Source organism: Fulvia fulva, chromosome 1 (assembly GCF_020509005.1).
Source record: "Fulvia fulva chromosome 1, complete sequence".
Classification (NCBI taxonomy): Eukaryota; Fungi; Ascomycota; class Dothideomycetes; order Mycosphaerellales; family Mycosphaerellaceae; genus Fulvia; species Fulvia fulva.
This window is the reverse complement of record NC_063012.1, coordinates 5,537,069-5,563,144: the sequence shown is the minus strand read 5'-3', so window position 1 is coordinate 5,563,144 and position 26,076 is coordinate 5,537,069. Positions and strand designations below refer to the sequence as shown.

The 26,076-nt window shown below is 54.1% G+C and overlaps 15 protein-coding genes across 15 annotated transcripts; 9 read left to right on the top strand and 6 right to left on the bottom strand.

The window, feature by feature from the left end:
- Positions 1–48: 48 nt before the first annotated feature.
- CLAFUR5_01094 (uncharacterized protein) lies at positions 49–834 on the top strand (the record flags this gene model as incomplete). Its single annotated transcript, XM_047900242.1, has 1 exon — positions 49–834. The coding sequence occupies one exon, from the start codon at positions 49–51 to the stop codon at positions 832–834; it is 786 nt and encodes a 261-aa protein (XP_047757334.1).
- A 144-nt stretch (positions 835–978) lies between these two features.
- On the top strand, positions 979–2,108 carry CLAFUR5_01093 (uncharacterized protein; the record flags this gene model as incomplete). Its single annotated transcript, XM_047900241.1, has 3 exons — positions 979–1,136; positions 1,189–1,716; positions 1,820–2,108. 3 exons carry the CDS (start codon positions 979–981, stop codon positions 2,106–2,108), a joined length of 975 nt encoding a protein of 324 aa, XP_047757329.1.
- Positions 2,109–2,762: 654 nt separating this feature from the next.
- CLAFUR5_01092 (Methyltransferase ucsB) lies at positions 2,763–3,834 on the top strand (the record flags this gene model as incomplete). Its single annotated transcript, XM_047900240.1, has 2 exons — positions 2,763–3,293; positions 3,412–3,834. 2 exons carry the CDS (start codon positions 2,763–2,765, stop codon positions 3,832–3,834), a joined length of 954 nt encoding a protein of 317 aa, XP_047757328.1.
- Positions 3,835–4,624: 790 nt separating this feature from the next.
- Positions 4,625–5,382, top strand: CLAFUR5_01091 (Multidrug transporter; the record flags this gene model as incomplete). Its single annotated transcript, XM_047900239.1, has 2 exons — positions 4,625–5,114; positions 5,180–5,382. 2 exons carry the CDS (start codon positions 4,625–4,627, stop codon positions 5,380–5,382), a joined length of 693 nt encoding a protein of 230 aa, XP_047757331.1.
- Positions 5,383–5,496: 114 nt separating this feature from the next.
- On the top strand, positions 5,497–7,346 carry CLAFUR5_01090 (uncharacterized protein; the record flags this gene model as incomplete). The annotated part of the gene is made up of 7 exons (XM_047900238.1): positions 5,497–5,616; positions 5,824–6,128; positions 6,178–6,245; positions 6,407–6,694; positions 6,751–6,811; positions 6,884–7,068; positions 7,120–7,346. The coding sequence occupies 7 exons, from the start codon at positions 5,497–5,499 to the stop codon at positions 7,344–7,346; spliced, it is 1,254 nt and encodes a 417-aa protein (XP_047757330.1).
- Positions 7,347–7,434: 88 nt separating this feature from the next.
- CLAFUR5_01089 (tRNA-specific adenosine deaminase 1) lies at positions 7,435–8,749 on the bottom strand (the record flags this gene model as incomplete). The annotated part of the gene is made up of 2 exons (XM_047900237.1): positions 7,435–8,542; positions 8,586–8,749. 2 exons carry the CDS (start codon positions 8,747–8,749, stop codon positions 7,435–7,437), a joined length of 1,272 nt encoding a protein of 423 aa, XP_047756108.1.
- Positions 8,750–9,262: 513 nt separating this feature from the next.
- On the bottom strand, positions 9,263–11,116 carry CLAFUR5_01088 (translation elongation factor EF-1 alpha; the record flags this gene model as incomplete). The annotated part of the gene is made up of 6 exons (XM_047900236.1): positions 9,263–9,301; positions 9,355–9,372; positions 9,426–10,613; positions 10,869–10,924; positions 10,981–11,051; positions 11,112–11,116. The coding sequence occupies 6 exons, from the start codon at positions 11,114–11,116 to the stop codon at positions 9,263–9,265; spliced, it is 1,377 nt and encodes a 458-aa protein (XP_047756109.1).
- A 526-nt stretch (positions 11,117–11,642) lies between these two features.
- On the bottom strand, positions 11,643–14,435 carry CLAFUR5_01087 (uncharacterized protein; the record flags this gene model as incomplete). Its single annotated transcript, XM_047900235.1, has 1 exon — positions 11,643–14,435. The coding sequence occupies one exon, from the start codon at positions 14,433–14,435 to the stop codon at positions 11,643–11,645; it is 2,793 nt and encodes a 930-aa protein (XP_047756116.1).
- A 100-nt stretch (positions 14,436–14,535) lies between these two features.
- CLAFUR5_01086 (Required for respiratory growth protein 9, mitochondrial) lies at positions 14,536–15,957 on the top strand (the record flags this gene model as incomplete). The annotated part of the gene is made up of 1 exon (XM_047900234.1): positions 14,536–15,957. One exon carries the CDS (start codon positions 14,536–14,538, stop codon positions 15,955–15,957), a length of 1,422 nt encoding a protein of 473 aa, XP_047756117.1.
- An 819-nt stretch (positions 15,958–16,776) lies between these two features.
- CLAFUR5_01085 (uncharacterized protein) lies at positions 16,777–17,000 on the bottom strand (the record flags this gene model as incomplete). Its single annotated transcript, XM_047900233.1, is given in 2 exon segments — positions 16,777–16,839; positions 16,851–17,000. 2 exon segments carry the CDS (start codon positions 16,998–17,000, stop codon positions 16,777–16,779), a joined length of 213 nt encoding a protein of 70 aa, XP_047756114.1.
- A 1,421-nt stretch (positions 17,001–18,421) lies between these two features.
- CLAFUR5_01084 (uncharacterized protein) lies at positions 18,422–19,892 on the top strand (the record flags this gene model as incomplete). Its single annotated transcript, XM_047900232.1, has 3 exons — positions 18,422–18,601; positions 18,649–19,099; positions 19,162–19,892. 3 exons carry the CDS (start codon positions 18,422–18,424, stop codon positions 19,890–19,892), a joined length of 1,362 nt encoding a protein of 453 aa, XP_047756115.1.
- A 724-nt stretch (positions 19,893–20,616) lies between these two features.
- Positions 20,617–21,192, top strand: CLAFUR5_01083 (Glucosamine 6-phosphate N-acetyltransferase; the record flags this gene model as incomplete). Its single annotated transcript, XM_047900231.1, has 2 exons — positions 20,617–20,903; positions 20,964–21,192. The coding sequence occupies 2 exons, from the start codon at positions 20,617–20,619 to the stop codon at positions 21,190–21,192; spliced, it is 516 nt and encodes a 171-aa protein (XP_047756112.1).
- A 240-nt stretch (positions 21,193–21,432) lies between these two features.
- On the bottom strand, positions 21,433–21,678 carry CLAFUR5_20007 (uncharacterized protein; the record flags this gene model as incomplete). The annotated part of the gene is made up of 1 exon (XM_059462866.1): positions 21,433–21,678. The coding sequence occupies one exon, from the start codon at positions 21,676–21,678 to the stop codon at positions 21,433–21,435; it is 246 nt and encodes an 81-aa protein (XP_059318862.1).
- A 55-nt stretch (positions 21,679–21,733) lies between these two features.
- CLAFUR5_01082 (tRNA (uracil-O(2)-)-methyltransferase) lies at positions 21,734–23,548 on the top strand (the record flags this gene model as incomplete). Its single annotated transcript, XM_047900230.1, has 1 exon — positions 21,734–23,548. One exon carries the CDS (start codon positions 21,734–21,736, stop codon positions 23,546–23,548), a length of 1,815 nt encoding a protein of 604 aa, XP_047756113.1.
- Positions 23,549–23,788: 240 nt separating this feature from the next.
- Positions 23,789–25,231, bottom strand: CLAFUR5_01081 (uncharacterized protein; the record flags this gene model as incomplete). Its single annotated transcript, XM_047900229.1, has 3 exons — positions 23,789–23,855; positions 23,993–25,151; positions 25,210–25,231. The coding sequence occupies 3 exons, from the start codon at positions 25,229–25,231 to the stop codon at positions 23,789–23,791; spliced, it is 1,248 nt and encodes a 415-aa protein (XP_047756110.1).
- Positions 25,232–26,076: the final 845 nt, after the last annotated feature.

The window sequence follows — 26,076 nt, the reverse complement described above, 5'->3', positions numbered from 1 at the left end:
GACGTTTTACGACTCTACGACTGGCCGAATGCAGCCTCACGACTGATCATGTCCTACACCCATCCAGCACCACCGGCACCCGGCTTGGACTCCTCGACCCCGCCGCCACCACCACCACCGCCACCGCCACCACCACCCAAACCACTGGCCACATCCACTCCCGGCAGGTACTCGCAGCCGCCTCCGCCGCCTCCCGGCCAAGCATATCACGAGCCTTTGGAGCTGGATGCGACTCAGGAGTATGGCCAGCAGCAGCATCATCATCATCATCACGCGCAGACACAACCATCCATTCCGGCAGTAGAGAGCAATTGGCTGCCAGAGAGTCTCAAAGACAAGAGCACGCAGGACTTGCATCACTTTCTGTCCACTCCAGCGTTGCAACAAGCATTCTTGTCGAGCCCTACAACCACACATCCCGCTGTTTGTGCATCGGAAGACTACTTGACGCCCATCATCAACTCCAATCTACAGCTTTCCAACAACGTCCTTGCGCTCGAGCAAAAGCTTAGTACCCTACGATCTCAGACGCAACAACGCTTGTTAGCTCTTCGAGCTTTGGAGCAGGCACATCGTCAGAAGATCGCCGAGACTGAGGATGCTTTAAAGGACTTTTCGCCAATGGCACTGTACCAGAGGCTGAATGCTAGCGTGCAAGAGCAGGATCTATTGGTGAGAGGCGTGGAGGAAAGCTGGCTGGAAGAGGATGGCGTTGCGAGCGATCGCGAGGTTGCAGACTTTGTGCGGGGTGTCAAGGAGAGGAGAAAAACTGCCTTCTTGAGGAGAGAAAGGAAAGGCCGGTGGGATGAAGGGAGAGTTGGCGGATGGCGCTGAGATACTCAGCTGTAGCAGAGCCTTCTGCTTAGGACAACCCTGTCTCGTGAGCATCGGCCCATCTTCTGCTGTTCTGGCATTCATTATCGCAGGTGCACTGACACGATGGCTATGGATAAAGAACTCGATCTCGTATCATGTTCGATGCATACACAAAGGAGCCTGGCCCGGATTGGGATGGCAGCCCAGGCCATTGCCCGCCCACGACAGCATCGGTATCACCACGCGTATGGCTCTCAGCAGAAGTTCAGGACTTACAGGCTCCTCTTCGCAATGCTTTCACTCCTAAGAAACCGTCAGCCGTACGTGCCATTCATCAGGTCTCGGCCCGCTTCACTGACCATGCGGCACTAGGGATGCCCATCCACCCAAAACTGAGATGGAAACGCAGGGTTCGCCTCAGATCAGCGATGACAAGTTCGTCATCCTTGTCGGCTTCGAACAGAAAGAGTTTCTGGTAGATGTCGAAGTATTGACTCAAGGAAACGACTACTTCGAAATAATGTTCATCAGAACGTTGACTGAGCAAGGTCGAAGAGTGCTGCGTATGCCTTCCCTGGACACCGAGGTGTTTCAGGCATACCTGCAATACGCATACGGCAGAAGGGTCATCGTGATGGACTCAGAAGACGCACGCCAGTCCCGCAGCAAGGCTGAAGAGCAGGTAAAGATTGCAAACCTGTGGGATTTCGCAAACAGCATCACGGATGTCGCCTTGCAGAACGCAACGACAGACGCATTTGTTGATACCCTACAGGCCGCGTCTGTGCCGATAAGTGTTGCGACCATACACCATCTGTGGGAAATCACGCACAGGCCAAATCCCTTGTGCCACATTGTTATAAACTGGTTCCTCGCCAAGTCGGATGCAGGGCCATACCTGTGAGTAAATTCGAAGCACATCCGCGCTGCATATCCGCTTGGACACTGGTCGCTGAGAAAAAGCCACGAGGCACTCGAATGTAACTGACATCCTTTTGTACAGGGAGAAGTGGCAGCATAGGCTTCCCTCGGATTTCTTCGTTGACCTTGCACTGTACTACGCTGATGCTCCAATGCCCGATCGGCCGCTCGAACCGTACGAATACGACCGATGTAGATTTCACCTCCATACTGATGCTGTGCCGCCGTGTGCATCTGTCCCGCAACGATTACAACTCACGCAGGAGAATCTAGGCGAGGAGCTCGAGGATAAAAGACGATCGTCCTCAGACAGCGTCACTTTCGGCCGCGGCACTCGGTCTGAGATCGAAGCTGCGAGGCTATTTGGATAACAATACTCACGCACTCTCAATGTACCGTACGGCATGTACTTGCAAAATGAATGTTCCCAGATACTTGCGCTCAGCCGACTCCCAAGGCACGTGCAATGGTTCGGTAGCACACCGAGGGCAAGTGACAAAGTAGAACACCGCCGAGCGCTTCGACTGATTATTGAAGCAAAGGCCTTTGGTTGAAGACGCTAGCGTGAGACTGATTAGCAAGGACGTACAGATGCGGTCGAGCTTGTAGCGCGTCGCCATATGTCTGATTCACGACTACGCGCCGGAAGCACAGTCGACACACAGGCCGGCGACATACTTCGTCTCCAGCCCAGCTTAGGTGCATGCCCCGGGACCCTGAATGCGATGCAGGTGGGTCGCATCCTTCACATGGCGAGTAGTCCATTTGGTCCACGCGATCACTGAACATGGTCCAAGCGATTCGATCTGTCCGCCTCGCTCTTACCTCATGTGGCGATACACTCATGCCAACACAAGCAAGGCATTGCTAGGGTTTTTAAATGTCTCCGAATACTGTCCTTTCAGCTCGTCACGTGGCACAAAATCCTTCCGGCGCGGCAAGAAGTCGTCTGGCACCACTGTTGCTATGTGATATATATGATGGCCTTCGCCGGGACCTGCTAGAACCCAAATTCCTGTAGATCCATGATGAGACCCTGCTGTACAGCTCGAAGCAAACCCATTGCTATCCTAGCTCATCTCTCTTCCATCACTGCGAGACACCAACAATTCAAGCCAGTCAACATGGCAAGACTGGATGAACACACCGGCGATGACTGGGGCGAGATGGCGAAGGTCTACAAGAAGCTGACTGTCGGGACAAGCGCGAAACCAATTCGCGTCATCCTAGATCGACTAAATGCGCTCGTGCCCTTCTCAGAGGCAAGTGGGATTTTCGACGATGGCACTGGTCCAGGTCCCATCATCTCACGCATTATTGAAGAATACGGCCCTACACTACCCAAATCCTGCACCCTCACGGCCACAGACTTTGCGCCAGGCATGGTGGAACAAGTCAAGAATGTCCAGCAGGAAGAATTACAAAAGGATCCAGCATCACCCTGGAACCGAGTTTCGGTCTCGGTGCTTGACGCCATGGATCTGAAAGGCATCCCAGACGACAGTCAATCTCATTTGACGGCTGGGTGGGTCTTCTTCATGACACCAGACCCTCAGGTACGTTTGCAGAGTATGTCTAACAGTTCGATAGACACTGCGATTGCATGTCTCGGGATGGTGTGCTGAATACGCGCCTCTCGGTGACTATCGTAGGCATACACTAATATAGGAGTAGAAGTGCTTGACTGAAAGTCGGCGCGTCCTCAAGCCCGGAGGCGTGCTTGGGTGTTCGTCATGGAAAGGCAACCAGTGGATGGACATCATGAAACTGGTCTCTGTCATCCGACCTGACAAGACACTCCCGGAACTGCCGAAAGAGTGGACGAGTGCGCCCGCAATGAAGGTTGAGCTCGAGAAGGCTGGGTTCAGGGATGTGAATTCGGAGGATGTTCAGGTCGAGATGTCGTTCGATCGCTATGAGCCGTTCTTGGACCTGCTCACGACGAAGATGCCGATGATGATCAACCTCGTGAAGGATTTCTCGCAAGGTGAGATGGAGCGGCTGAGGCAGCTTATGCTGGAAAAGACGAAGGAGATGGCACCAAGCGAACCTGGGATATTATATGGCGCTGCACTGGTGGCAACAGGAAGAAAGTAGCCTGACGATGAAAGTACTCTAGCCGTATGGACAAGTATGCCCACCACTGAACCGTCCTCTCTGTTGCGCCACGTGCTTATTGAACGAGGAGCTGATGCATCATGCATGGCATTGCAGTGCAGGTAATGCCTGCCACTTCCAAGGATCGTTGACTGAAATAATGGCTTGGTCAGCTCGCGCTTTCCACATCAGGTTGGTGTCATGTCCAACACGCTCCTTCTTTCATGTCCCGACTGCTTCCTTGCCATACCCTCTCCACTACTGTTGGACAGAAAGTGGCGCGCGCATTGTTCTCGGGGGAGCCAGTGAGACGACATGAAGCACGGCAGCACAGTCGGATGAGCTTGGCTTGTCCTGCCGTGGGAAATGTCTTCCATGCATGTTGAGTGTACAGGAATTGTGCCTCGTAAGATGTGCCTCGCAAGAGCTCGGACAGGTGAGATGCATTGTTGGACATTTCTACGAGACGGCGGAGACGTCTCGCTGCTCGGCGATTAGAAGGATTGCAGCCGCACCTAACGCCGTCAACAGTGAGTCCTGACGTACATACATGTAGATCGCGCAAACTCTATCTGCGCTCGCAAAACGGCCCTACATGTATGCAGTGTCAGCTATGCCGCCATGCAGCTCTGATTAATAAAAAGTGGCCAGGCCACGTCATCTCCTGTTTCCATTCTCGCACACAGCAAGCACACATCTGGCAATCGATCGCGGGACCACCATCCAGGACGCGTTGCGAGAGCGGTCGAGGAGTGCGATTGGAGCTCTTGGCGAGCTTCGACCGTCCAACATGAACGTCGAGGATGTGGATATTGTCAACGCAGAGCGAGATTCTGATCCAGTGCGCTTCCGAAGCTATGACCCCTCCAACGACATCAGTGCCAGATATGAGGAGATGCGCCCCAGACATCAATCAGCAGCACGGCCGGGCGCTGCAGGACCAGAAGCAGTAGAAGAAGCAGAGGAGAGAGAAGCTTCCGTCTCGTCAAGGTCATCACTCGACAATGACGGCAACACAATCCCGTCTACACGCCGTCCATCCAATGCCACGTCAGCGGCGCACAGGCTGTCTACAAGAAGAGAAAGCGAGATTGGGCATTACCTGGACCGTCATCCCACAGCGATCCAACGAATCACCGAGCATCGCCTGCAGCACATCCAGACCGTGGGAAGCAGGAAGCCCTATCAAGCGGAGGATTTTGAGTTGCCATCTTTTGGAGGCAACAAGCCATTTCCCCCACCTCTCCCCGACAGAGAAGAATACGTTGTCGAGTTTGACGGTATAGCATCCTGGCTCTCGACTCGAGGCGACCCAAACTGACTAGCGCTGATATGACTTTTCCAGGCCACGAAGATCTCCGTCATGCCCAGAACTGGCCGACAAAGAAGAAGCTCATCATCTCAGCTATTCTAATCTTCGACTCGCTCGCCGCGACTCTTGCATCGTCAATCTTCTCGCCTGCGAGTACCTACGTTGGCGCAGAATTTCAGATAGGTCGCGAGGTGGTCACTTTGGCGACATCGTTGTTCGTCTTGGGTAGGTCATAAGCAAGAACCTCCACGGGGGGATGATTTCAGGGTCAGCTCAAAGGCGGTCCCTTGCTACATATTTGCTAACGATAGTCATCAGGCTACGCTGTTGGACCGGTCGTGTTTGCCCCCATGTCGGAGCTTTACGGCAGACGACTTCCAGTCATATTTGCTGCTTTTGCCTTTGGTGTGTTCAACATTGGCGTGGCAGTTGCGAAGGACGTGCAGACTTTGATGATTTGTCGCTTCTTCGTAAGTCACAAACACATGGCAATGCCCTCCGTGGTAGTGAAGCTAGCATGGTCTCGCTCCGGCTGAGCAGTCTCTTCGGACGACTTTGCTGTGCCTTTGGAGTGGCCTCGGAAGCGTCGATGAGAGAGCATAACATTTGCTATTTCTGTCACGCGGAAGCATATGCGCCTTGCAAATTTGCATAGACATGGCTGACTCAATGTGTAGGGCGGCTTCTTCGGCAGTGCCCCCTTGGCAATTTGCGGTGCCGTATTCGCAGACATGTACAGCAACAAGTATCGAGGCCTCGCGGTAGCGCTGTTTGGCGCCATGATCATCTGTGGGCCCTTGATGGCCCCATTCATCGGAGGCTTCATCTCGAGCTCATATTTAGGGTGGCGTTGGGTCGCATATATCCCGGCTATGATAGGTTTCGCCGCCAGCATTGTGGCATTGCTCTTCCAAGATGAGACATATGGTCCAGTCATTCTGGTTAGCAAGGCCGCCGAGCTACGAAGACTGACAAGAAACTGGTATTGTTGAAACCATTCTGACGTACTCAGCAAAGACTGACCAAATCAGGGGCATCCACGCCAAGCAGGAAGAAGTCGAAGTCGATCTAAGGGAGCTCGCTGTCAAAAATATCGCCCGTACGTTTCTGAAGAATACCAGGCATCGGGCAGTGGCTTAGACCTAGTGGAGTGTGCGAGGCATGCGCTGCACGGGGCGCTTTACTCCACCACTACCCTCACTATGGTCTAAGACACTGCCACGTGCTTCTCGAGTATGGCTAACACCCCTCTGTTTGTAGGTCCTCTGAAGATTCTGTTCACCGAACCGATCGTTCTATTGGTCACGGTGTACATGTCCTTCCTCTACGGCCTGCTCTATCTGTCCCTTACCGCCTTCGGCATTGTCTTTGGCCAGATCCACGGCTTCGCCCCTGGAATATCAGGACTGCCCTATTTTGGAATGATTGTTGGCGTCTTCATTGGACTCGCTGTAATCGTGTGGGACGTTCCAAGATATGCGAAGAAGCTGGAGGCGAACAACAATGTGCCTGTTCCTGAGTGGCGGATGCCTATAACCATGGCCGGAGGTGAGGAAATCGTGTTCTCTGCGAAGAGGCGTCTACTAACGTCATCGACTTCGTAGGCGTGGCTTTCACAATTGGCCTGTTCTGGTTTGGCTGGACTGGATACACCAACAGCATCCCGTGAGTTTTTCCGAAGGGTAACAGGCATTGTCAAAGACATTGCTTCAGCATAGCTAACGCCCTTCTGTGTAGGTGGATCGTCCCAACTCTTTCAGGACTTTGTCTTGGTTTCGGCATTTACACCGTCTTTATGGGCTGTCTCAACTACATTATCGATGCCTACTTGATGTTTGCGGCCTCGGCAATTGCCGCCAACACCATTATGAGGTCTATATTTGGAGCCGTCTTCCCTCTATTCGCATACTACATGTTCGAAGGTATGTACCGGACTGTGCCAGTATCACCTGAACTGAGCTAATTTGCTGCAGGCATGGGGGTCAACTTCGCGGAAACCCTCCTCGGCTGTCTTGCTGCGTGCTTTATTCCTATGCCATTCCTCTTCTACTGGAAAGGAAAGACGATACGAGCCAAGAGCAAGTTCGCTCCAGCGCCAGATATTGAGATGGAGAAGAGGCAACGAGACGAGGAGAGCAGAGGCTCGGACGAAGAAACGGAGGCTAACGGCAGTGCCAAGAAAGGGACCAAAGGAGAATGATCAGGACCTCTAGCTACGAGCGCAGCAGTATCGAAGACATCGCCAGAGTTGTCGTCCTCATCCAGATTTACTCATCATCCTGATAGTGTCAGAAGTCCTGCAACTCCCATGCCTCATCGCCGGTGTTAAGCTTCCATCCCTTCAATGCGTTGTCTCTCGCTTGCCTCTTAACTTGCTCCCTCTGCTGTAGCATATCGCTCTTCTTGACTTCTGTGTAGCTTTTCTTCTTCAGCAGACTGTGCAGAACAGGCAAGCCTGCCGACACTGCCACATCCAGCACACTCTTCCACATCAATCGTCGGCTCGCGCAGCTCGCACCTCTCGGATCTGACTGCTTCCGACCCTGAAGAGCACCATTGATGAGGACTTCCTGCTTGCGAGGCGTATAGAGGCAGGCGAGGTTGCTCGACGTTGGCGGGACTGTAGTGCCTCTCCGGGAGTACGCAAACTCTCGAGTCGTGCTGAGTACCGTGAAGGGCTTGAAGGCGTAGCCATCGGCCCATTGGTGCTCGGCCAGAGGTGCCATCCTGCCATTGGCGCCAAATGCACGTTCCACTGCTCGGGGTACGCATTGGCTTTCTGGCAATACCAGCGTTGACAAGTAGACATTATTTGGGTGTACTAACAGACTTGTCAAAGCGGAGAGGAGACTTGTGCACTGCCTCATAGCGATCTTATCCGTGCAGCTCTTGCTCAAGGATATGGGTGCGTCTGGCCTGGCGGGCTTCCTCCTCACTATTCCAAGCCTGTCAAAGTTGCCTCTGCCCAGCATCTCCATCTCACCAGTATCGGGAGCGATCGCAGGCTGCTCTTTCCATGGCGTCGCATCGTCCTGCTCTGCCATGGTAAGTTCCATACTAGCATCCCCGCAAGGCGCTTCCGAGCAGTACATGTGTATTCTCACGTCCTCTTTCAACGCGAACGGCGGCCCACCTCCTTCATACCTGCTCGTGTCTCCTGCTCTTGCCCGCCACCGTAGCCAAGCTCCCTCGCTGCCCATGCCTTTCCTTGCCAAATCTGCACACTCGTCGACCAGCCAAGCGTTAAAAGCTCTGATAGCAAGGACCTCGGCGTGCCAGTCGTGCAGGACGTTGCCGTTAGCCAGTGGAACTTTGGACTGCGGAAGACATTTCATGCCAGTTGCGAGCGCGGCGCACGTTAGCGGGCGAGTGGAAGTGCCAGGTGCATGGCCTGTCCTACGAGGAGCACCGGATTAGCTGGCTACCGCAATCGAGTCACCACGAGTGCCTGTCGACTTTACCTGTGCTGAGCACAATGCCGGCGAGCGGCACCCATTCACGGCGACCATCTTTGAGAACGCGAGGTTTGAACTTCTGTGGCAATGCGCTGAAGGTGTCGAGTACGCAACCTGCGATGTGACTGGGGTCATGAGCAGATGTCATGGCGGATGTTGAGTGAGGTTCAATGTTGCTAAGGAATCGGAAGTTGCCTTGAGCTTTCCGCAAGAGCAAGACCGAGGCAGGGGCACGGGCACCATATGACTGACACTACAACACGAGCATGATATGACACGAGACATGGTTGCACTCCTTGATAGCTTTCATTTGAAGGAGTAGAAACCTAAGCTATCGGCAGGCCAAGTCTGCTCTAGACTTTTGCCATCCATCGCAAAACCGCCGTCGTCTCCGCTTCGTGATCTCATGCCGTAACAAAGGAAATTGTGGTCGTCGTTTGAGCAGTCACTCGTCGTTGCCCGATTCGACCAAAGGCTAACGCGAGCTCGTCATCATGCAAGATTAGAACAGGATATGACCGGAGCTGACGGCAGGGAAGAAAAGCCTGCTATCGTCCCTGTGGAGCAGAGAAAAAGAGGCTCAAACAATGCCCGCTCCCAACAAACACCCGCTTTTTGTCGAAGAAACAAAAGCAGAAGCCGAAGTGAGTCATGGACCCGTCTACTTCTTGGAAGCCTTGACGGCGGCCTTGGTGACCTTCTGTGATGGTTGTCAGTATCGAATTGCGTCAAACGTGTATGAGTGTTACTTACGCCGGCGCCTTTCTCAGCCTAAAAGAAATTAGCATACGTCCGAATGTGATTAACATTTGGTGAGAACATACCTTGACGACAGACTTGATGACACCGACAGCGACGGTCTGTCTCATATCACGGACGGCGAAGCGACCAAGTGGTGGGTACTCGGTGAAAGCCTCCACGCACATTGGCTTGGATGGGATCATCTTGACGATGGCGGCGTCACCGGACTTGATGAACTTTGGCGAGGCTTCAATCGACTTGCCGGAACGACGGTCGATCTTCTCGAGGAGCTCGGAGAACTTGCAGGCGATGTGGGCGGTGTGGCAGTCGAGGACTGGAGCGTAACCGGCACCGACCTGACCTGGGTGATTGAGGACGATGACCTGGGCGTTGAACGAGTCGCAGCCCTTTGGTGGGTCGTTCTTGGAGTCACCGGCGACGTTGCCACGACGAATCTCCTTCACGGAGACGTTCTTGACGTTGAAGCCGACGTTGTCACCTGGAAGACCCTCGGTGAGCTGTTCGTGGTGCATCTCAACGGACTTGACTTCGGTGGTGACACCAGCTGGGGCGAAGGTGACAACCATGCCGGCCTTGATGACACCGGTCTCGACACGACCGACTGGAACCGTGCCAATACCACCGATCTTGTACACGTCCTGGAGTGGCAGACGGAGGGGCTTGTCAGATGGACGCGATGGTGGGTCGATACCGTCGATGGCCTCGAGAAGGGTCTTGCCGGTAACCTTGGACTTGGTCTCCTTCTCCCAGCCCTTGTACCATGGGCAGTTGCTGGAAACGTCGATCATGTTGTCGCCGTTGAAGCCGGAGATTGGAACGAATGGGACGGTCTTTGGGTTGTAGCCGACCTTCTTGATGAAGTTGGAGGTCTCCTTGATGATCTCGTTGAAGCGGTCCTCGGACCACTTGGTGGTGTCCATCTTGTTGATGGCGACGATGAGCTGCTTCACACCCAGAGTGTAGGCGAGGAGAGCGTGCTCACGAGTCTGGCCATCCTTGGAGATGCCGGCCTCGAACTCACCAGTACCAGCGGCAATGATGAGAATGGCGCAGTCGGCCTGGGAGGTACCAGTGATCATGTTCTTGATGAAATCACGGTGACCTGGGGCGTCGATGACAGTGACATAGTACTTAGGCGTTTCAAACTTCCAGAGGGCAATGTCGATAGTGATACCACGCTCACGCTCGGCCTTCAGCTTGTCGAGCACCCACGCGTACTTGAAGGAGCCCTTGCCCAACTCGGCGGCTTCCTGTAGCAGATTGTCAGAGTCGTGTTCAAGCTGTTTCAAGCGATGTGTAAAGGGTTGTGAGGGTCAGGATCATGCTGTTGGCGTGGTGTATGCAATATCGTGGTGAGAGAGCATTTGGCGGTGATGCATGAGATCATGGCGCGAGTCCCCAGAAAAGTGGGCGCTGAAATTCTCGCACCCCACCAAATTTTGCCCCTCCCACCACAATAGGCAGCGAAAATGCGTGCGAAAGGCGGTGCGTCGGGCGTTACTCACCTTCTCGAACTTCTCAATGGTACGCTTGTCGATACCACCGCACTTGTAGATCAAGTCTGTATGATGTGTGAGCCATTTGCAGTGTCGGTCGCAGAGAGGGGAGAGCGCTTACGTCCAGTGGTGGTTGACTTGCCGGAGTCGACATGGCCGATGACGACGACGTTGATGTGAGTCTTTTCCTTACTGCATTGTGGTCAGTCACTGCTCTTTCAGGCGCTTGCTGATGGTGGTAGTGCAACATACCCCATGGTGTCGGTATTGGCGGTGTTGTGTGGTAGGTTGCTGGAAGATGGAAAGTACTGTGGAGGATTGTGACTGTGCTCCTCTGTTAGTTGCGGACGCCACGAGGGTGATGCTCTTGTGGTGTAGGTACTCACTCAGATGAGAGCGCCTGGATCTCGGTATGATGCGGACGAGGTTTTTAAGAAAGGTCGGAGGAGGAAGAGAGGGTTTTATCCACGAAGGTGCGTTCTGGGCACGGACCCGCGGGGTGCCCCACTTTTGCCGCTCGACTCACAGGTGAGAGCTGGCAACAATGGAAATTTGAAGGACATTCATGGGAACAGCAGTCCACTATAGTGGCCTCCGCCATGAAGGGGAACGGTCATATCATATGTACGCCCTCTGACTGATATGATCGATCACAAGCTTTATTGCACGATGCACATTCAAGCAACCTGAAATCTTGATGTTGCTGAATCACGCGATGGTCATTGAATGGTCTGCTGACAGCATTGAGATACATCTTATGGCCATTATTTACCGACTGAAGACTCACTTACTCTCACTCATGTGCAGTAGCGACCCTGAGCTAGCACGTGTCAATAGACTTGCAAAGTGTAAAGCTGCGCTGGCAAGCGCAAGTGATGAGCTGGTCTTCTGAGGGCCTTCTGTGATCTGGTCTACACGCTCAACGTCACTCATGGACTGAGATGGCTCATGGATTGCTCCAACATTGCCGGCTGTTCGTCCGAGTCGAGCATTCGAATCAGTACCTGGAACTGCTGAGCTGCCTGTCATCTTCGCGGTATCCACATGCGGCTCGCCTGGGGCCGCCGGTATGCTTTCTTGGGATTGTGTGCTAGTAGTGTCTGCGGCTCCCCCGAACATCGGCTGTCCCATTCGAACACTCAGACTCGTTGACCTCCCATGCATTGCACCGCCCTCGATCTCGCGATAGTCGAGGAACATGTTGTCAGACAGTGCACCCAGCCCGCTCAGAATGTCCTGGTCAAGGATCGGTGATGAATCGTGACTCTCTTGTGCTGTGAACACCATCCTTTGGGTCTGCTCAAATCGTTCAAAGAGGTATGGCACTTCCACATCGTTCGTGGTCATTCCTGTGCCTTCATCACCATTGACGAGCCAACGGGGCAGCTTGAACCTCAATTCAGGAGGAGCACTCAGGGAGCCTTCGCCGGCGTCGACAGAGTCTTGCAGCTTGTGCATGAAGGTACGAATGGCGCTATCTTGTCTTGCTGCCCCTATATCGACAAGCAATGAGGAACTCCTTGAGAAGCGCACGTCTCCTGAACAGTGCGCCAGTGGTACCATGACTGCCTGCGTATCAAGGACCGCTTTGACTTTCGTCAACAGTAGTCTGCGGTCCCTACTTTGATCAGTAGGAGGCAGCACTCTGAAGCGCATCTCAAGCCTGGGTAGGGTGGCAGATGGTGTGTGCGAAGTGAACGGTACAAAGTGTGCACTGAGATACGGCGTGCGAGGGTCGAAGGTGCTGCGAGAACCGCGATTGTCGTTCGATCTTCGATGAAGCACTTGAGGTATATGGGTTGTATCAAAGTGTGAAAGAAGGGGCTCGATGCCTGGCACCGCTCGCTGAAGGACAGCCTTGTTCGAATCATCAGTAGTCTTGCGTTGCAAGGTAGTCTTCTTCTTCTTCTGTCTCGTCGGTTGGCTATCAGAATGCCGCTCTGACAACACTAAGCAATATTCCGCTTCCCAGTCATCTACCTGGATCTGATCGCGCCAGTAAGATTTTGGACAATGCCGTGTACCTGGTACAATGTACGACGGCTCAGGAAGATGGTCAAGGTGTGAAGAAAGGGCTTTGGCAGTGGGTTGTACCTGCATCGCAGATTCTTCAGACTCCCGCAATGTGGCGTCTCCAGTACTCGTCGCGGCAGCTCGGTCCTGAAAGGTATTTCGAGTGAGTTCGATTACGCTTTGCTGAATCGTCAAACGACCAAGCTCGAAATCGTCGAACCGTCGATGAAGCCCACTGCTCTGACTGGCAGCTGTGGCTGTTAGTGGCAAATGCTTGGGAACAAGATCGCCACATCCAGTCGCTGTATCGTTCACGGAGAATATCTGAGAGTGCGAGCACGGTCCTGACAATCCGAGAAGCGCCACGAGTAATCGCCGAGCATTACCTCGAGCCGATTCTTGTAGGCCATAGATATGCATAACGCCATTCTCGCGGACTTCGAGGACAGTCTTGGTCAGCTCTGATATATGCCGGATGTTCTCATCGGACAGGATCTTGCTCAGGTCATTCCGATGTGCATCATTCATCATGAGTGGCACGAACACCTTGAGATCCAAGATCAGGCGATCACCACCCAATAATGCAAGTTTCAGCTGGCGGGCGATCTCTTCCGTGTCCTGCCGACGGCCAGTAATCCTCAGCGTGTTGTCTTCTGGCCACGAGTGAAGTTCGCAGGCCTCAAGCAGAATCCTGGAGCCGATCAGACTCTCATAGAGCGGCCTGCCATTGTCGACAAGATCGAACAGCATGGATAGCTGCCATGGCTGCACTTTGATCTCAAACTCGCCGACCTCTTGAGCTTCGCTGTGAACAGTGACGTGCCATACTAGGCGCAGGATTTGATCTACCAAGACGGACTTTTTACTTGCCGAGCTTTTGTTGACGACAAGCTTCCTGCGCTGTTGCAGCGGCGTCTGGCCAGGCTGCCATTGAGAGACTTCGAGACGTCGTACATTCTTCGACTTTACCGCAGATGTGGCATTTTGTAACGACCTGGCCAGATAACGCGACAATTGCTGGAAAGTGTAACTCTTCGAAAGGACCTTCTGCATTCTATCGAAGTCACGCTGACTCTGGATTGTCTCGTCCGGACGAAGGGCATCTATTGATGCGTGGACTTCTTCATCTCTAGGAGCAGCATGGCGAGCTGCAATCGCATGCTCGATATCCTGGGCGCTCAGTCTGGCCTTTTGGGGCGGATCGTCCTCGTGATTGTAAGACTGCTTCTCGTGTTCTCGCGTTGAAACTGCTTTGCTGGGCTCTTCCTTCAAGTCCCGGAACACTATAACGTTGGAAGGTCTGCCCAAAGAAGTGGTGGAAAGACCCTCAGACACCACTCTTTGCCTTCTCCCTGGCTTGCCGACTACTCTTTCCCCTTCGTTAAGATGCTTCCAGTAGTATGGCTTTTGCCTCAGTAACACATCATCGCTCGCGTCCTGGCACACCCGTCGACTGCTGGAAAACTCGCGGCACTGAATGCGTGGCGACTGGCGGCGCTGCGTGCGGCAGAGGACCTCGCGAAACTGGCATCGTAGGCATGTCCTCGTGTTGATGAGGACCATGAATGACAACGATCTGCCACGAAGGAGAGGAAGACGAAAAGACCAGCTAGAAGCGTGAAGCAGGAAGCAGCTCCGAGGTGAAGATTGTCCTGACGCGGAGATGCCCGAGTCTCCGCAAATGTTTCCCGGCCACCTCGACGGCCTTCATGTTGATTTCTGCACTCAGCAGGCCCAGCTTGCTGCTTCAAACCCTACAACAACGATGACATCGACACTTCATCGGTGCTCCTGCTCGACAAGAGCGCTCGAGACACTTGTGAAAGAGCTCGCTGGCATCGATCTTCGTCGACATCGAGCCCAGCGCTTCTTCCAGCACTCCCGAGCCCTCAGCACACGACCTCCCACGCGACACGTTGCCACGGTCGCACACACGCACGCAGACCATGGCTTCGTGTCATTTCAGCCGGGCAGCAGCAGCAGCAGTCAGAGTGCCGGTGGCTCGGCCAGATCAAGCCAGGCGACTACAGCCGGGACACAAGGAGACCCAGAGGCTAGCCAGCGCAAAGACGAGGGCGATCGAGAGTGGCATGCAGAGATCGAGACAATGCAGCCTGGCAGACGCGAAGAGACAGAAGTCATCAGTCAAGTCGGCACCATCGACTCAGTCCGTCTGCCAGATCCAGGTCTTGAACTCGCGTGCAACGACGTCGCCAACCCAGTCGCTCCTATTCTACATCTCCCTGCGATATCACAGCGCTTCACGCAAGGGGACGCCCAACCAATGTCGGCGATGAAACCAGCGCTAGGATCCAAAACTACAAGTCGAAAGCTTCGGAAGGCCAGAAGGATTGAAGCGGGTACCTACAAACCAGCTGCAGACTCCAGGTTGACTGCGTTGGATAAGATAGAAATGCTGGAAGGCCCGTCGATGAAGCAGAAGGCTGAACAGCCAATGACTCACGAACTTGAAACAAAGTCGGCCGCACAGAACCAGACCATCGACGGGAAGAGGAGAAGCAAAGCAACGGTTGGCGCAAAGGGTGTTACAAAGATGAAAGAAAACAACACTGGCTCTTCGAAGCACACAGCGCCGTCGCGAACGCCTCCCAAAGACAAGACTGTCAAGAAGGAGACATGGCAAATCCAAAAGGCGGCTCTTGACCGCAAATTCGCTGGGCAGGGATGGCAGCCACGCAAGCGCCTCTCACCAGATACTCTCGAAGGTATTCGTGCCCTCCACGCCTCGGATCCAGCTTCCTACTCTACTGCTACCTTAGCCGAACATTTTCAGATCACACCGGAGGCCATCCGCCGCGTACTTCGATCAAAGTGGCGACCAAAGCCTGAGGAGATTGAAGATCGCATGAAGCGATGGGAGAATCGTGGATTGAGGAAATGGGAGGAAATGTCGGCTACGGGAGTGAAGCCGCCGAAGAGATGGAGAGATATGGGCGTTCAGAATCCCTTGTTGAAGAAGAAGCTCCAGAAGAAGGAGCGCTCAAATGAGGCTGGGTGGAACCGGGCAGAACAGTTGGCCGACAGACTTCCTTTTGGGGGGTCTTTCGCAGAGAGACTGCTGTAGCCCTGATCTCGACTCGAAAAATGCTTGAAACTGAGCAAAACTCGTCCATCGTGCATTTCGAGTCGCGTTCTTAGCGTCTCCTTTCAATTCCTTCTACCACAGCAACATTTGGTATGGATAGTACGGTACGTCAGATTAGCTCGACCTGATGCACGAAGTAACGAAGTGTTTCCAGCTTACTTCATAGAATCATGCTACGACCAAGACCCGTGCGTTCGTCCTGTGGTAAGAATCGACGGGCTTGCTTGGTAGAACATCGCACCCTAGACGATGATATTCCATGATCGTTCTTTAACAGGTTGAAGCAAGTTCAAATCTGGTGGGGCCCTGTAGACGCTCATCGACGAGCTGACACATGAGTCAGGGACTGCGCATGCCATCGGCCTGCCAGACTAACGAGCAGCGAAATGCGTTACTCACTAAGCGATGTTGCCAGGGTTGTCCATGCGAGTCAGCTGCTCAGCGCCCACCAGATCGGACGCAGATCACGTCTTGAGGATTCGCAAGAACCCATTGCTTCTACGGAAGAAACGATCGGGGACTAAAGAGTGGAGGTTAGAAACTCCTGATACTGAGCTTTTGCTAAGCTTGAACAGCCCAGCCTAGATCTCGATTCTGTGCGAAAAGGGTGTCCGAAAACGACCCTGCCCGTTCCACAGCCTTGAACTGCTGCAACAAGGATGCTCCAGCGTGGAAGCTCGCCTCGAACAGCCATATTCTGACGCCGTACAATAACCTTGTGCTAACAACAACTGATGATGACGACGTCGGGCCACGACTCTATCCCAGGCCAGCGTGATAACATTGTCACTCATAGTCTTACTGCATGGTGGCTGCAATCGCAAGAGTCGCCAGAGACGGCTGGAGACGAAAGAACCAAGCCTATGGCTTACGCCGATATTGCTCCTTTGCTGGACTGAGGCGAGGTCAGTGTAGGAGAGCCACTGGGTGTAAGACGAGGCGAATGGCTTGCAAGGTTCGAGGAACTTGCGCTCGTCCTCCCGTCCAAGTAACCATGCGGTCGAATGAAGTACCAGGTTCATGGCGATTTCTCGAAAGTGTGGACCGGCCTGAAAAGATCCGTACGGGTGGCGATGGGGTGCGAGGGTAGCACAGCCTGTACTATAGCACAATGCGCCGCAAGATGGGACATTGGACTACTTTAATGCTCCAGGAATTAGAAGAAGCAAGAAGCAAGATGTGTCGGAAGTAGCGCTTTTGGAGAATGCAAGTATCCTCTCAAGGCCCATGATCAGGAGGAAAGTGCTCTCGTACCAGCCTCATCTTGGGGTAGCATGCAGTGGACTCCGTGATGAGGTCTCCGCCAGAACCATGGTGTTGCAAAAAGTGAAGCAGTCCTTTCGCCGCGAGATAGCCAGACCTGCTTCCATCTAGCGTGTGATCAGCGGCGGGGCGAGCGTCGGCGACTGCCAATTGGCACGGCTATGTTTGCCGTGCTGCTTGTCGCACTGCTGTGACGAAGATCCCATGCGTTCCTCTACAACAACTTCGTTGCTCATCATGCGCAATACGGGTGGCGCGTCGGTGTGGTGTGCGATACGTACGTACATGTACGTGTCGTTGCTCGTGGGCGAACACTGCGAGAAGTGTTCAGCAGGTGACGATCGCGACCCTCGACAGCTGGGACTTGACTCGTCGGGACTGGCTCCCATGTGGAAGTCGCGCGAGCTAGGAACGCCTCTTCGTTCTTTGAGACAAGAACAGGTCATCATCGTGGCCGCCCGAGCACGTTGGCCCTTCGTGGCGCGCGGGAACATGATCAATCACGGCCGCCATCAATCGTGGGTGCATGCAGCGCTGGGCGTCGTGCCTGAAAGGAGAATGAGTGCATTCACAGTATAGTAGTGGTCGCCGTGTGTCTCATCTTGGGCCTACATGTACATATGTGCGCAGCCAAAGGGCAAGCCCCAGGGCAGCGGCAACATCGCCACTTTAGACTTCGTCCCCGACTGCGATAGTTTCGCGTCGCTTTCCCGCTGCAAATTAGCCTGCAATCATCAATGCAGCATGTCGCTTGTCCCTTCGCCGACTTTGCACATCACGCGAAGTCGCCCCCGGGCATCGTTGCCTGCGTGCCTGCCTGCACTTTCATCGCGCTGCCCTCGTGCACGACACCCCCCCCCCCTTCGTCTACGCCTGCCTCGTGGGCGCCCCCTGGAGCCAGGATCTTTCACACCACGAGTCCGAAGCGGGGCCATAAACAACAGGCACGAAGGAGTCTAAAGCTACAGTATATCACCACGCCATCCGACCACGTCCTTGGGCCTGTGCAACGCCTGCCGGGTCTTTCGCTGTTCACCACCATTCACCTGGCCTGAGTGCAGACTGCCTCCGTCATCACATACAACATCCAGTCCTGAGCCGCCCTTGCGACACCACGTACATGTAGGCGGCGAGTCCTCCACCTGTCACCGGCGCTTTCACCTTGCCCGCCGTTGCCACCATGGTCTACTCACTGTCCTATCGCCGCCCTTCGCACGTAACATCATCTCGAGACTCTCTTAATGGCGATGAGAAGCAGAAGTCCATCCAGGAGTCCATCGCGTCCGGCAACTCATGCATGAGCCACGGCATCCCGACTGCGCTGGGCTTCGACCGTATCATTGATGGTGGCACTTGCCCCGTAAGTCCTTCACCCTTAATCGCAGTCCACCTGCTGACACCCATCAGCCCGTGACTGTGCGGGACTTCATGAACTATCTCAAATACATTGAGCACTCGGCCGAAAATTTGCAGTTCTTCCTGTGGTATCGGGACTACCAGCGAAGATGGAAGGAGCTACCGGACAGCGACAGGCAACTTGCACCGGAGTGGACCAAGGCCCAAGCGGACGTAGATGCCAATGCTATCTCGCCCGCCCGGACGAAGAGAGTCAATCCTCAGATCGCGGAGGTTCTCAAGGGTACAGACTTCGCAGACGTTACGGCGAAGCCTGTGCTCGATCGTGCTGACCCATTCAACACGCCGCCAAAATCTGACTCTTTCGACGACAAGCGTGAAATCACATCCGACTATGGTTCCTCTTTCGGAGACGATAAGACCTTGCTGGGAAACACAACCCACGCCCACCGAGCGGTCACAGAACAAGCCTTTGAGGATGCTGGTATGAAGTGGAAACCCTGTATGCATCATCAATAACTCGTCATGTTTCCTGCGAGATGGGAAAACACTGACCAATCGCAGTCACGGCACAACCATTTCGTGAGGAGGTGTCCAAGATAGTTAGCATCTACCTTGCAGAAGGCAGCCCTCGCGAGCTCAATCTTTCGGCCAAAGAACGACAATCTGTGCTTCACGCTCTCCAGAACACGACCCACCCATCAGCTTTCCAGGCCATTGCCCCAACCGTCGAATATTCACTCCGCCGTCAAGCTCATCCGAACTTCATACGGTGGACAATCTGCAACGGCAATCGTCCTCGTGTCGTCTTTGCGCGTGGTCTTGGTGTGGCAGGAATCCTGGCCGGCTTGCTCGCAGATCTGCTTATTACACTGAGCCATGCAGGACGCGGATGGAGGGTCCTGCCGTTCGTCGGCTGGTTCATTGGCATCGCTACACTCATCGCCGCGTGGAAGGGTATGTGCGTGGTGTTGCATGGACTCCATCACCGCCATCTTCGACCATGGGAGTTGTTCTCAGACTCTGTGGAATCAGCCGAGGACGAAAAAGCGCTCTCTTCCGAACAGTCTCTCTATTCAAGCACGCGAAATTCTTTCGAGGACGAACCATGGGTACCACGCCATAAGAAGCGTCACGTCATCAGAAAGATCTTCGACCGTGAAGTGTGGATCAAGGAACCAGCTTTGCGACAGATCCAAGACACGATATTCCTCCAGGCTCTTCTTGGGGCTTTCGTGACATCATGCATCGTCGTTGGCATATTCTGTGCTGTTCCCCATGGCAACCTGTACTAGACCTTCCTTCGGGCCATCTGATCTGGAGGCTCATACGTCGACCACTGTCAAGCAGTATCGCCAAGCGGAACGCTGCTGGACAGTTGATGCGGAATGAAGAACAGGAGCGAACGAGCGCTCAGGAAAGGAGTTAGGAACTGGTTCGATATACCCTATCCTTTGAACATGGTTTAAGTTAGTGTGAAGCAGAATTGGGCGTGAAAAAGGTGTACATGGGACTCGGGTTTGGGAGGCGATTCGCGCGCCTTTGCTGTATGTAGTTTGACGAGGCATGCAAGCTATGTGGAGAGTCGTCAATCAGAAGACCACTCACGACGTACGAGCAAAGACTTTTGTCTCCAAATCTCGCTGTTCCTGCATGCTAATCGCATTACGCTAGTCCGAGATTGGCAGTGAGTTCAGCCCTGCTCTTCATATCATGCAGGCGGCTTTGCAGAATAGTAGGTGACCGAGAGTGCTGTAGAATGCGCCGCAGCACTCATACGGAGCTGGCCAGTGCCACGGGTCCGCCTCGTTTCATGCGTGCGTCGACTAAAATAGTTACGTATCACGATCGCGCTCCTGCTCCTTCACCTGTACACGAGAGACCCTGACGCTGCATTGTGCCTTTTGTTCCTGCACTGGATTGAAGGGCACTTTCGCAGCTATTCAAATCGCAGGCACTAGGAGCAGCAGCTTTCCCTACACACAACAGCGCTTGCATAGTCCGTTGCGGAGCGACAATATGGTCCCCGAGGTGGATCCTCTCTTTTCGCCTTCCTTGATCTCGTCCAAGGTGATCTCTGATCTCCCCGAAGGCTATTCGATCCGACCTCTCGAACGCTCCGATTTCGACTACGGGTTCCTCGATGTTTTGCGTGTCCTCACACATGTCGGCGAAGTCACGAAGCCCGAGTTTGAAGAGCGATTCGATCAGATGAAAGCTGGCGCCGGCGGATACCACGTGCTGGTCATTCTCGATGGGGACCGCAAGATCGTAGGCACAGGAGCGCTCATAGTGGAGCGCAAATTGTGAGTACTGGACAAAGGATAGCATCATATGCAGTGGTCAGATCTGACGGCATCGCGTAGCATCCACCACCTTGGCCTTGTTGGCCACATCGAAGATATCGCCGTCGCCAAGGACCAACAGGGTAAGAAGCTGGGTCTTAGAATCATCCAGGCATTGGACTATGTTGCGGAGAATGTGGGTTGCTACAAGACGATCCTGGACTGCTCAGAGGCGAATGAGGGCTTCTATGTCAAGTGTGGCTTCAAGAGAGCGGGACTTGAAATGGCGCATTACTACGCCCGTCCATGAAGGAGGCCATGCCGCATGACGCACAAGCAAGAACATGCCACACACAAGCACGCGATACGTGAGGCTCTTATAAAGGCCAGAAGAGAACAGCTTGGAATGTACGGGGCGAGGATGGTTGGATAGCAGCTACAGTGAGAGACAGGATAGCAAGGTGGCCTTTGCCGCGAAGCTGAAGTCGAGGCTGCCGTGCGAGAGCCAGAGGGCTGGCGCCTCTTGTATCGAGCCTGAATGAATGCATGCCTACTTGAAAACCGCGGGAACAAATGGCCTTGCAAAACAGTGATACTGCATTTCTGCAATGTCGCGCCAAGCGGAGGTCTGAAACTTCAGCGTGACATTATTCCTACCTCCTATCTTCACCTTTAACTCAAACACACACACACCATATTCTCCGGCGCCATCAGTAGCAACGTTACCCGGCAAGCAGTGTTCTGTGGCTAGCAGGAGCCATGACCACAGCAGCACCCGACAACGACGAGGGAGCATGGTTCAGCTTCTTGCAGAACGGCTAGTCGTGGGCCGGCATCAAATAGTCAAGGGCATGATACTGACATATCGCACAGAACTCCAGCCAGGGAAGAACAAGAAAGGCGTGCATATATCGGGTCCAAAGGCTGTTCACTCCAGTGATGACCAGATTACGCAGAAGAAGCCAGCGTTCGAACCACGAGAGCGCGCAAAATTGACACCTCCATCATCACTACCAGATGAATTATGGTTGCCCATCCTGCAATGTCCTTGCCCATTTCCTCCGGAACTGTTCAGCCGAGTAATGCTCAACATGGTCAAGAACCCAAACGTCACCTCAAGCCATCTCTTCCGTGCAGACATCTTCTATGACAGCGACAATGACCAATACTTCGATCCAAGCACAACGGAGTATCCTTCCAATGGACTGGCGAAGCATCTCAAGGCAGAGTACCAACCGCGTTCAGCCCAATGGCCGGGAGCACAGCTTACGAGAACCATTGTGCGCCAGCTTATCCCTCGGAATCCTCAGCTAGATCGACCTTTGGTACAAACATGCCACTTCTTCCGGCGCCTTGATGGTGGAAAGGAAGATACTGTGGTAATGTACGTACCGCACGTGGACAACGCCGACGAAATGCCCTTCTATCACCCTGCAGTGTCACAGATCGCCTTTACTCACACATGGTCAACACATGGAGCCTCCATTTCAGCATCTAATGAGCACCAAGGCACAATGACTCTGCTGTACCGTCTATATTCGGGCACAACGATCACCACAAAGCAAGAGCGTACGGCCCTCAAACTCCTGCAGACTATTCACAAGCATGGTCAAGGCCAACTCCTTGGCTACGAGAAACGTGTCCACCTTGACAGGATCATACCTCAAAAACGCTACCAGGACACATATTCAGTGATGAAAGCGAAATATGGCAAGATGCTTTCCGAGCAGTGGGTTGAGCACACAGACCCAGGCAAGCACGTGTTCGAAGATATCGGCATCGCGGCGTTCCTGGTTGAACTTTGGCGAGATATGTTCGAGGTGCCCATGAAAGAGTTTACTGCATCGGAGGAGAAGGCTGCCGTGTCATCGAAACCACCCTTCCCAGGCTTCGTTGATATAGGCTGCGGCAACGGGGTCTTGACCTATATCCTGCTCACCGAAGGCTATCATGGCTGGGGTTTCGATGCTCGCCGACGCAAAACTTGGGAGACCTTCCCAGCGTCCGTGCAAGACCAGCTGAAGCAAAGCATTCTTGTTCCCAACATCTTCATAACCGATTGTGATTCGGACCACCAAGGTGTATTTCATGACGGAATTTTCGATCCTGAGGCTTTCATCATCTCCAATCATGCAGACGAGCTGACCCCATGGACGCCTCTACTGGCTTTTCTGAACAACTCTGCCTTCATTGCCATCCCCTGCTGTAGCCACGATCTAGCAGGGGCTAGATTCCGAGCGCCAACAACCACGAAAGCCATCAAGAAAGCACCTACCAGGCTTCCCCAGCAGGTGGAAGTGCCTGCCGGTGACGCCGATGATGAAGACAGACCGAGCAAACACCAGGCAGCCGAAACGGGATCCCTCAAGAGGTCGGAGGCGCAACGCAAGATACCATCAGCATACTCTACGCTGTGCTCGTATGTGCGCAGCCTGGCGATAGAACTTGGTTTCCTACCCGAAGAGGATGTGCTGCGCATACCAAGCACGAGGAACTCCTGCATCTTAGGACGGAATGGTACAAGCGCTTCCGCCGAGAATAGCGAGAAGAGAGATGTAGTCAAGCGGCTGATCGAAAGGGAGTTGAAGCGAGACATTGAAGCCATCGGCGCACAGTGGATCGAGAATGCCAGGAAGCTGATGAAAAAGCCCAGCAGTGGCCATTGACTTTTTTCTTGGTAGACCCAAAGAATTCCAGTCCCAGCATGAAGCAAGATGTCTTCGTAAAACACCTCGCTGCATTTCGCTCTACTCAATATGAAGTGGGTATCATTGTTGTCGTCATTCGTAAGGTCGTCGTGCGCTTTGGGAAAAAGGCATGGGAGCGAGGACCATCGGTCGCTCAACTGGGCAAGTGGCAACAGCATCAGCCCAAGCCATAAAATGGTTACCATCGGTAAATACCTGCTAATCGGAAGTGTAGCCACCACACCGTGATTCGATTGCCCTGAGGTCACCAGCATCTTTTTTCTTTCTGCAGACAGTCAGCATATTGCCATAATGACCCATTGTCCGACTGCCAAGCCGAACCAGCCGCCTGGAGGTTGTGTTGAAGCTTACCTCGGTGGCTGTCGCCTTTGCATCGGCTGGAGCTACTTGCGGCTCACGTACCTCTCCCTAGCTTGAAATGCGTTAGCACCAACAGCACCCACGACAGCTCCAATAGCAGATGTGAGCGGTCCTTTCCCGAGCTCATTGCCCACGAGACCACCAGCGAGTGCACCCACCGCGCCATAACCCAGACCGCGCTGGGACGTATCGATGGAATCCCGGATGCGCGACTTACCTCTTCGAGTTTGTGATGGCGGATGGTCGCCGTGGCGGCGCTCACTACGCGCTCGTCGGCGGGTGTCTCGTGCGTCGTGGCTGTCGTTGCAAGGTGAGTAGTCGTCTCTCCTGGAGCGATGGCGACGAGGCGGGGACCTGGAGAAACGGCGCTCATCGGTACCCTGACTACGTCCGTCGTATTTATCATCATACCGGCGAGGGTTGTAGTAGGGATCGGGCATGAAGGCTGGCTGACTTCCGAGAGGAGCTTCCTGAGCAAAGGGATTTTGGTGATAGCCGTGCTGCGGCTGCGGCTGTACTGGAGGCGCAACTTGGTTCATGTGATTGGGCTGCACCGATCCAGTGTCGGAAGGCGGTGGCGCATATCCTGAATGCTGCTGGGGTTGTGCTGGACCTCCGTAGATGTTTGCATACGGCACGTATCCGCCACGTAGGGTTGAAGTCGACCGACTCGCCGTCTCTACATGCGCTGCCATAGTGTTCGGGAGTGTGTGAGTGGCAGGCGGGGAACCATATGCGGCACCTGTAGCAGCTTGCTGTGGTGACATGGGCGGCGGCTCTACAGGGCCATCATGATACGACCATCCTCCGCTGAGAGTCTCCTCGGCATTGCGGCTCTCGCGCTTGGAACGTTCGGCGCCTCTGTTTGGGTCTGCTCTGCTCCTTCTTCGCCGCGGTCGGTCGTTGACGGTGTCGTAGCTGTCGGCGGCGCCGTCATGGCTCTGCGCATTTGAGCGACGAGTGCGGCCGTCCGAGGCGTATCCGTCGTCGCGCTCGCCAGCACGGTGTTTGCGGTCGTCGGACTCGTCCTCGCTGTAGCGGCGGTGGCTGCGGCGCTTGGGCATGTCGGCGCGGTGGGTCCTGCTCTCGGCCTTCTCCTCAGCCTTCTCCTTCTTGTACTGCTCCTCCTTGGCCTTGTAGTAGCCGCCGGGGATCTTGTCGAAGACCGAGTCCGGGATCTTGTCGGCGCCCCACATGACACCTTGCTCGAGCAGTCAGCGTGAGTCGAGCGCCGTCATCTGCAGGCGCACTTCACCTACCGCGCAAGATGAGCTTCTCCATCTTCCGATTCGTCTCCCGCCTGCCTGCTTTCGCGTGAGTGGGTGTTGGGCGTGTTGTGCGTGTTGTGCGTGTTGTGCGTGCAAGGATGTCGCTGGTGCAGATGGCCGATGCGGACGAGTGTTTCGAGTGGGTGTTGGTGGTGTCGCGGTCGCGTGGGGCACTCGTCGTGCTCACGGGTAGAAAAGTGATAACACGCTGAAGGACATGTAATGATCAAGGCTGATGACTGAGGTACATGAAGCAATGCCTTACGTCTCACAGTCTGCTACTGGACAGCGCAAACCTGCATCGTCGGCGTCAGTACAATGGCACGTACAGGTACATGTAGCGTCTGTTGTCTACGCTATCGCAGCACTTGTGCTACTGCAACGCGCTGCGCTCTTCACTCGGTGACATCGACATCGAGACTGCGCGTGCTGGACTAGCATGCTAGGAGGTGGCATGACGGCATGCCGATCGCCCAATGTTCCATGGCTTATGATCCTTGCTTGCACGAGCCTTTCCGCGCACTCGGTAGCAACAGGCGCACGCTTCACCATGCTATACAATGTGTAATGAATTAGCAGCATTCTGATCTGGAACAGTGGTGTCGGTGTTGTTGAAGTTGTTATGGTTTATGGTAGAAATACGTATTCGTATGTAAGCTATATGTACACCGACCTATCATATCTCACTCCGGCTAAAAGATAGGATATCACAACGTGAAAAACTCGTGGCTGTGCGGCAGCACGGGGTATAGATATAGTGCCAATCTCCAAGCCTCCAAAACTCCAGTCCAGTCCAGTCCAGTCCAGTCCACGCTGCAACGCTACCAGTAAGGCAAACTTTGTTATCCCTCTTCCAGA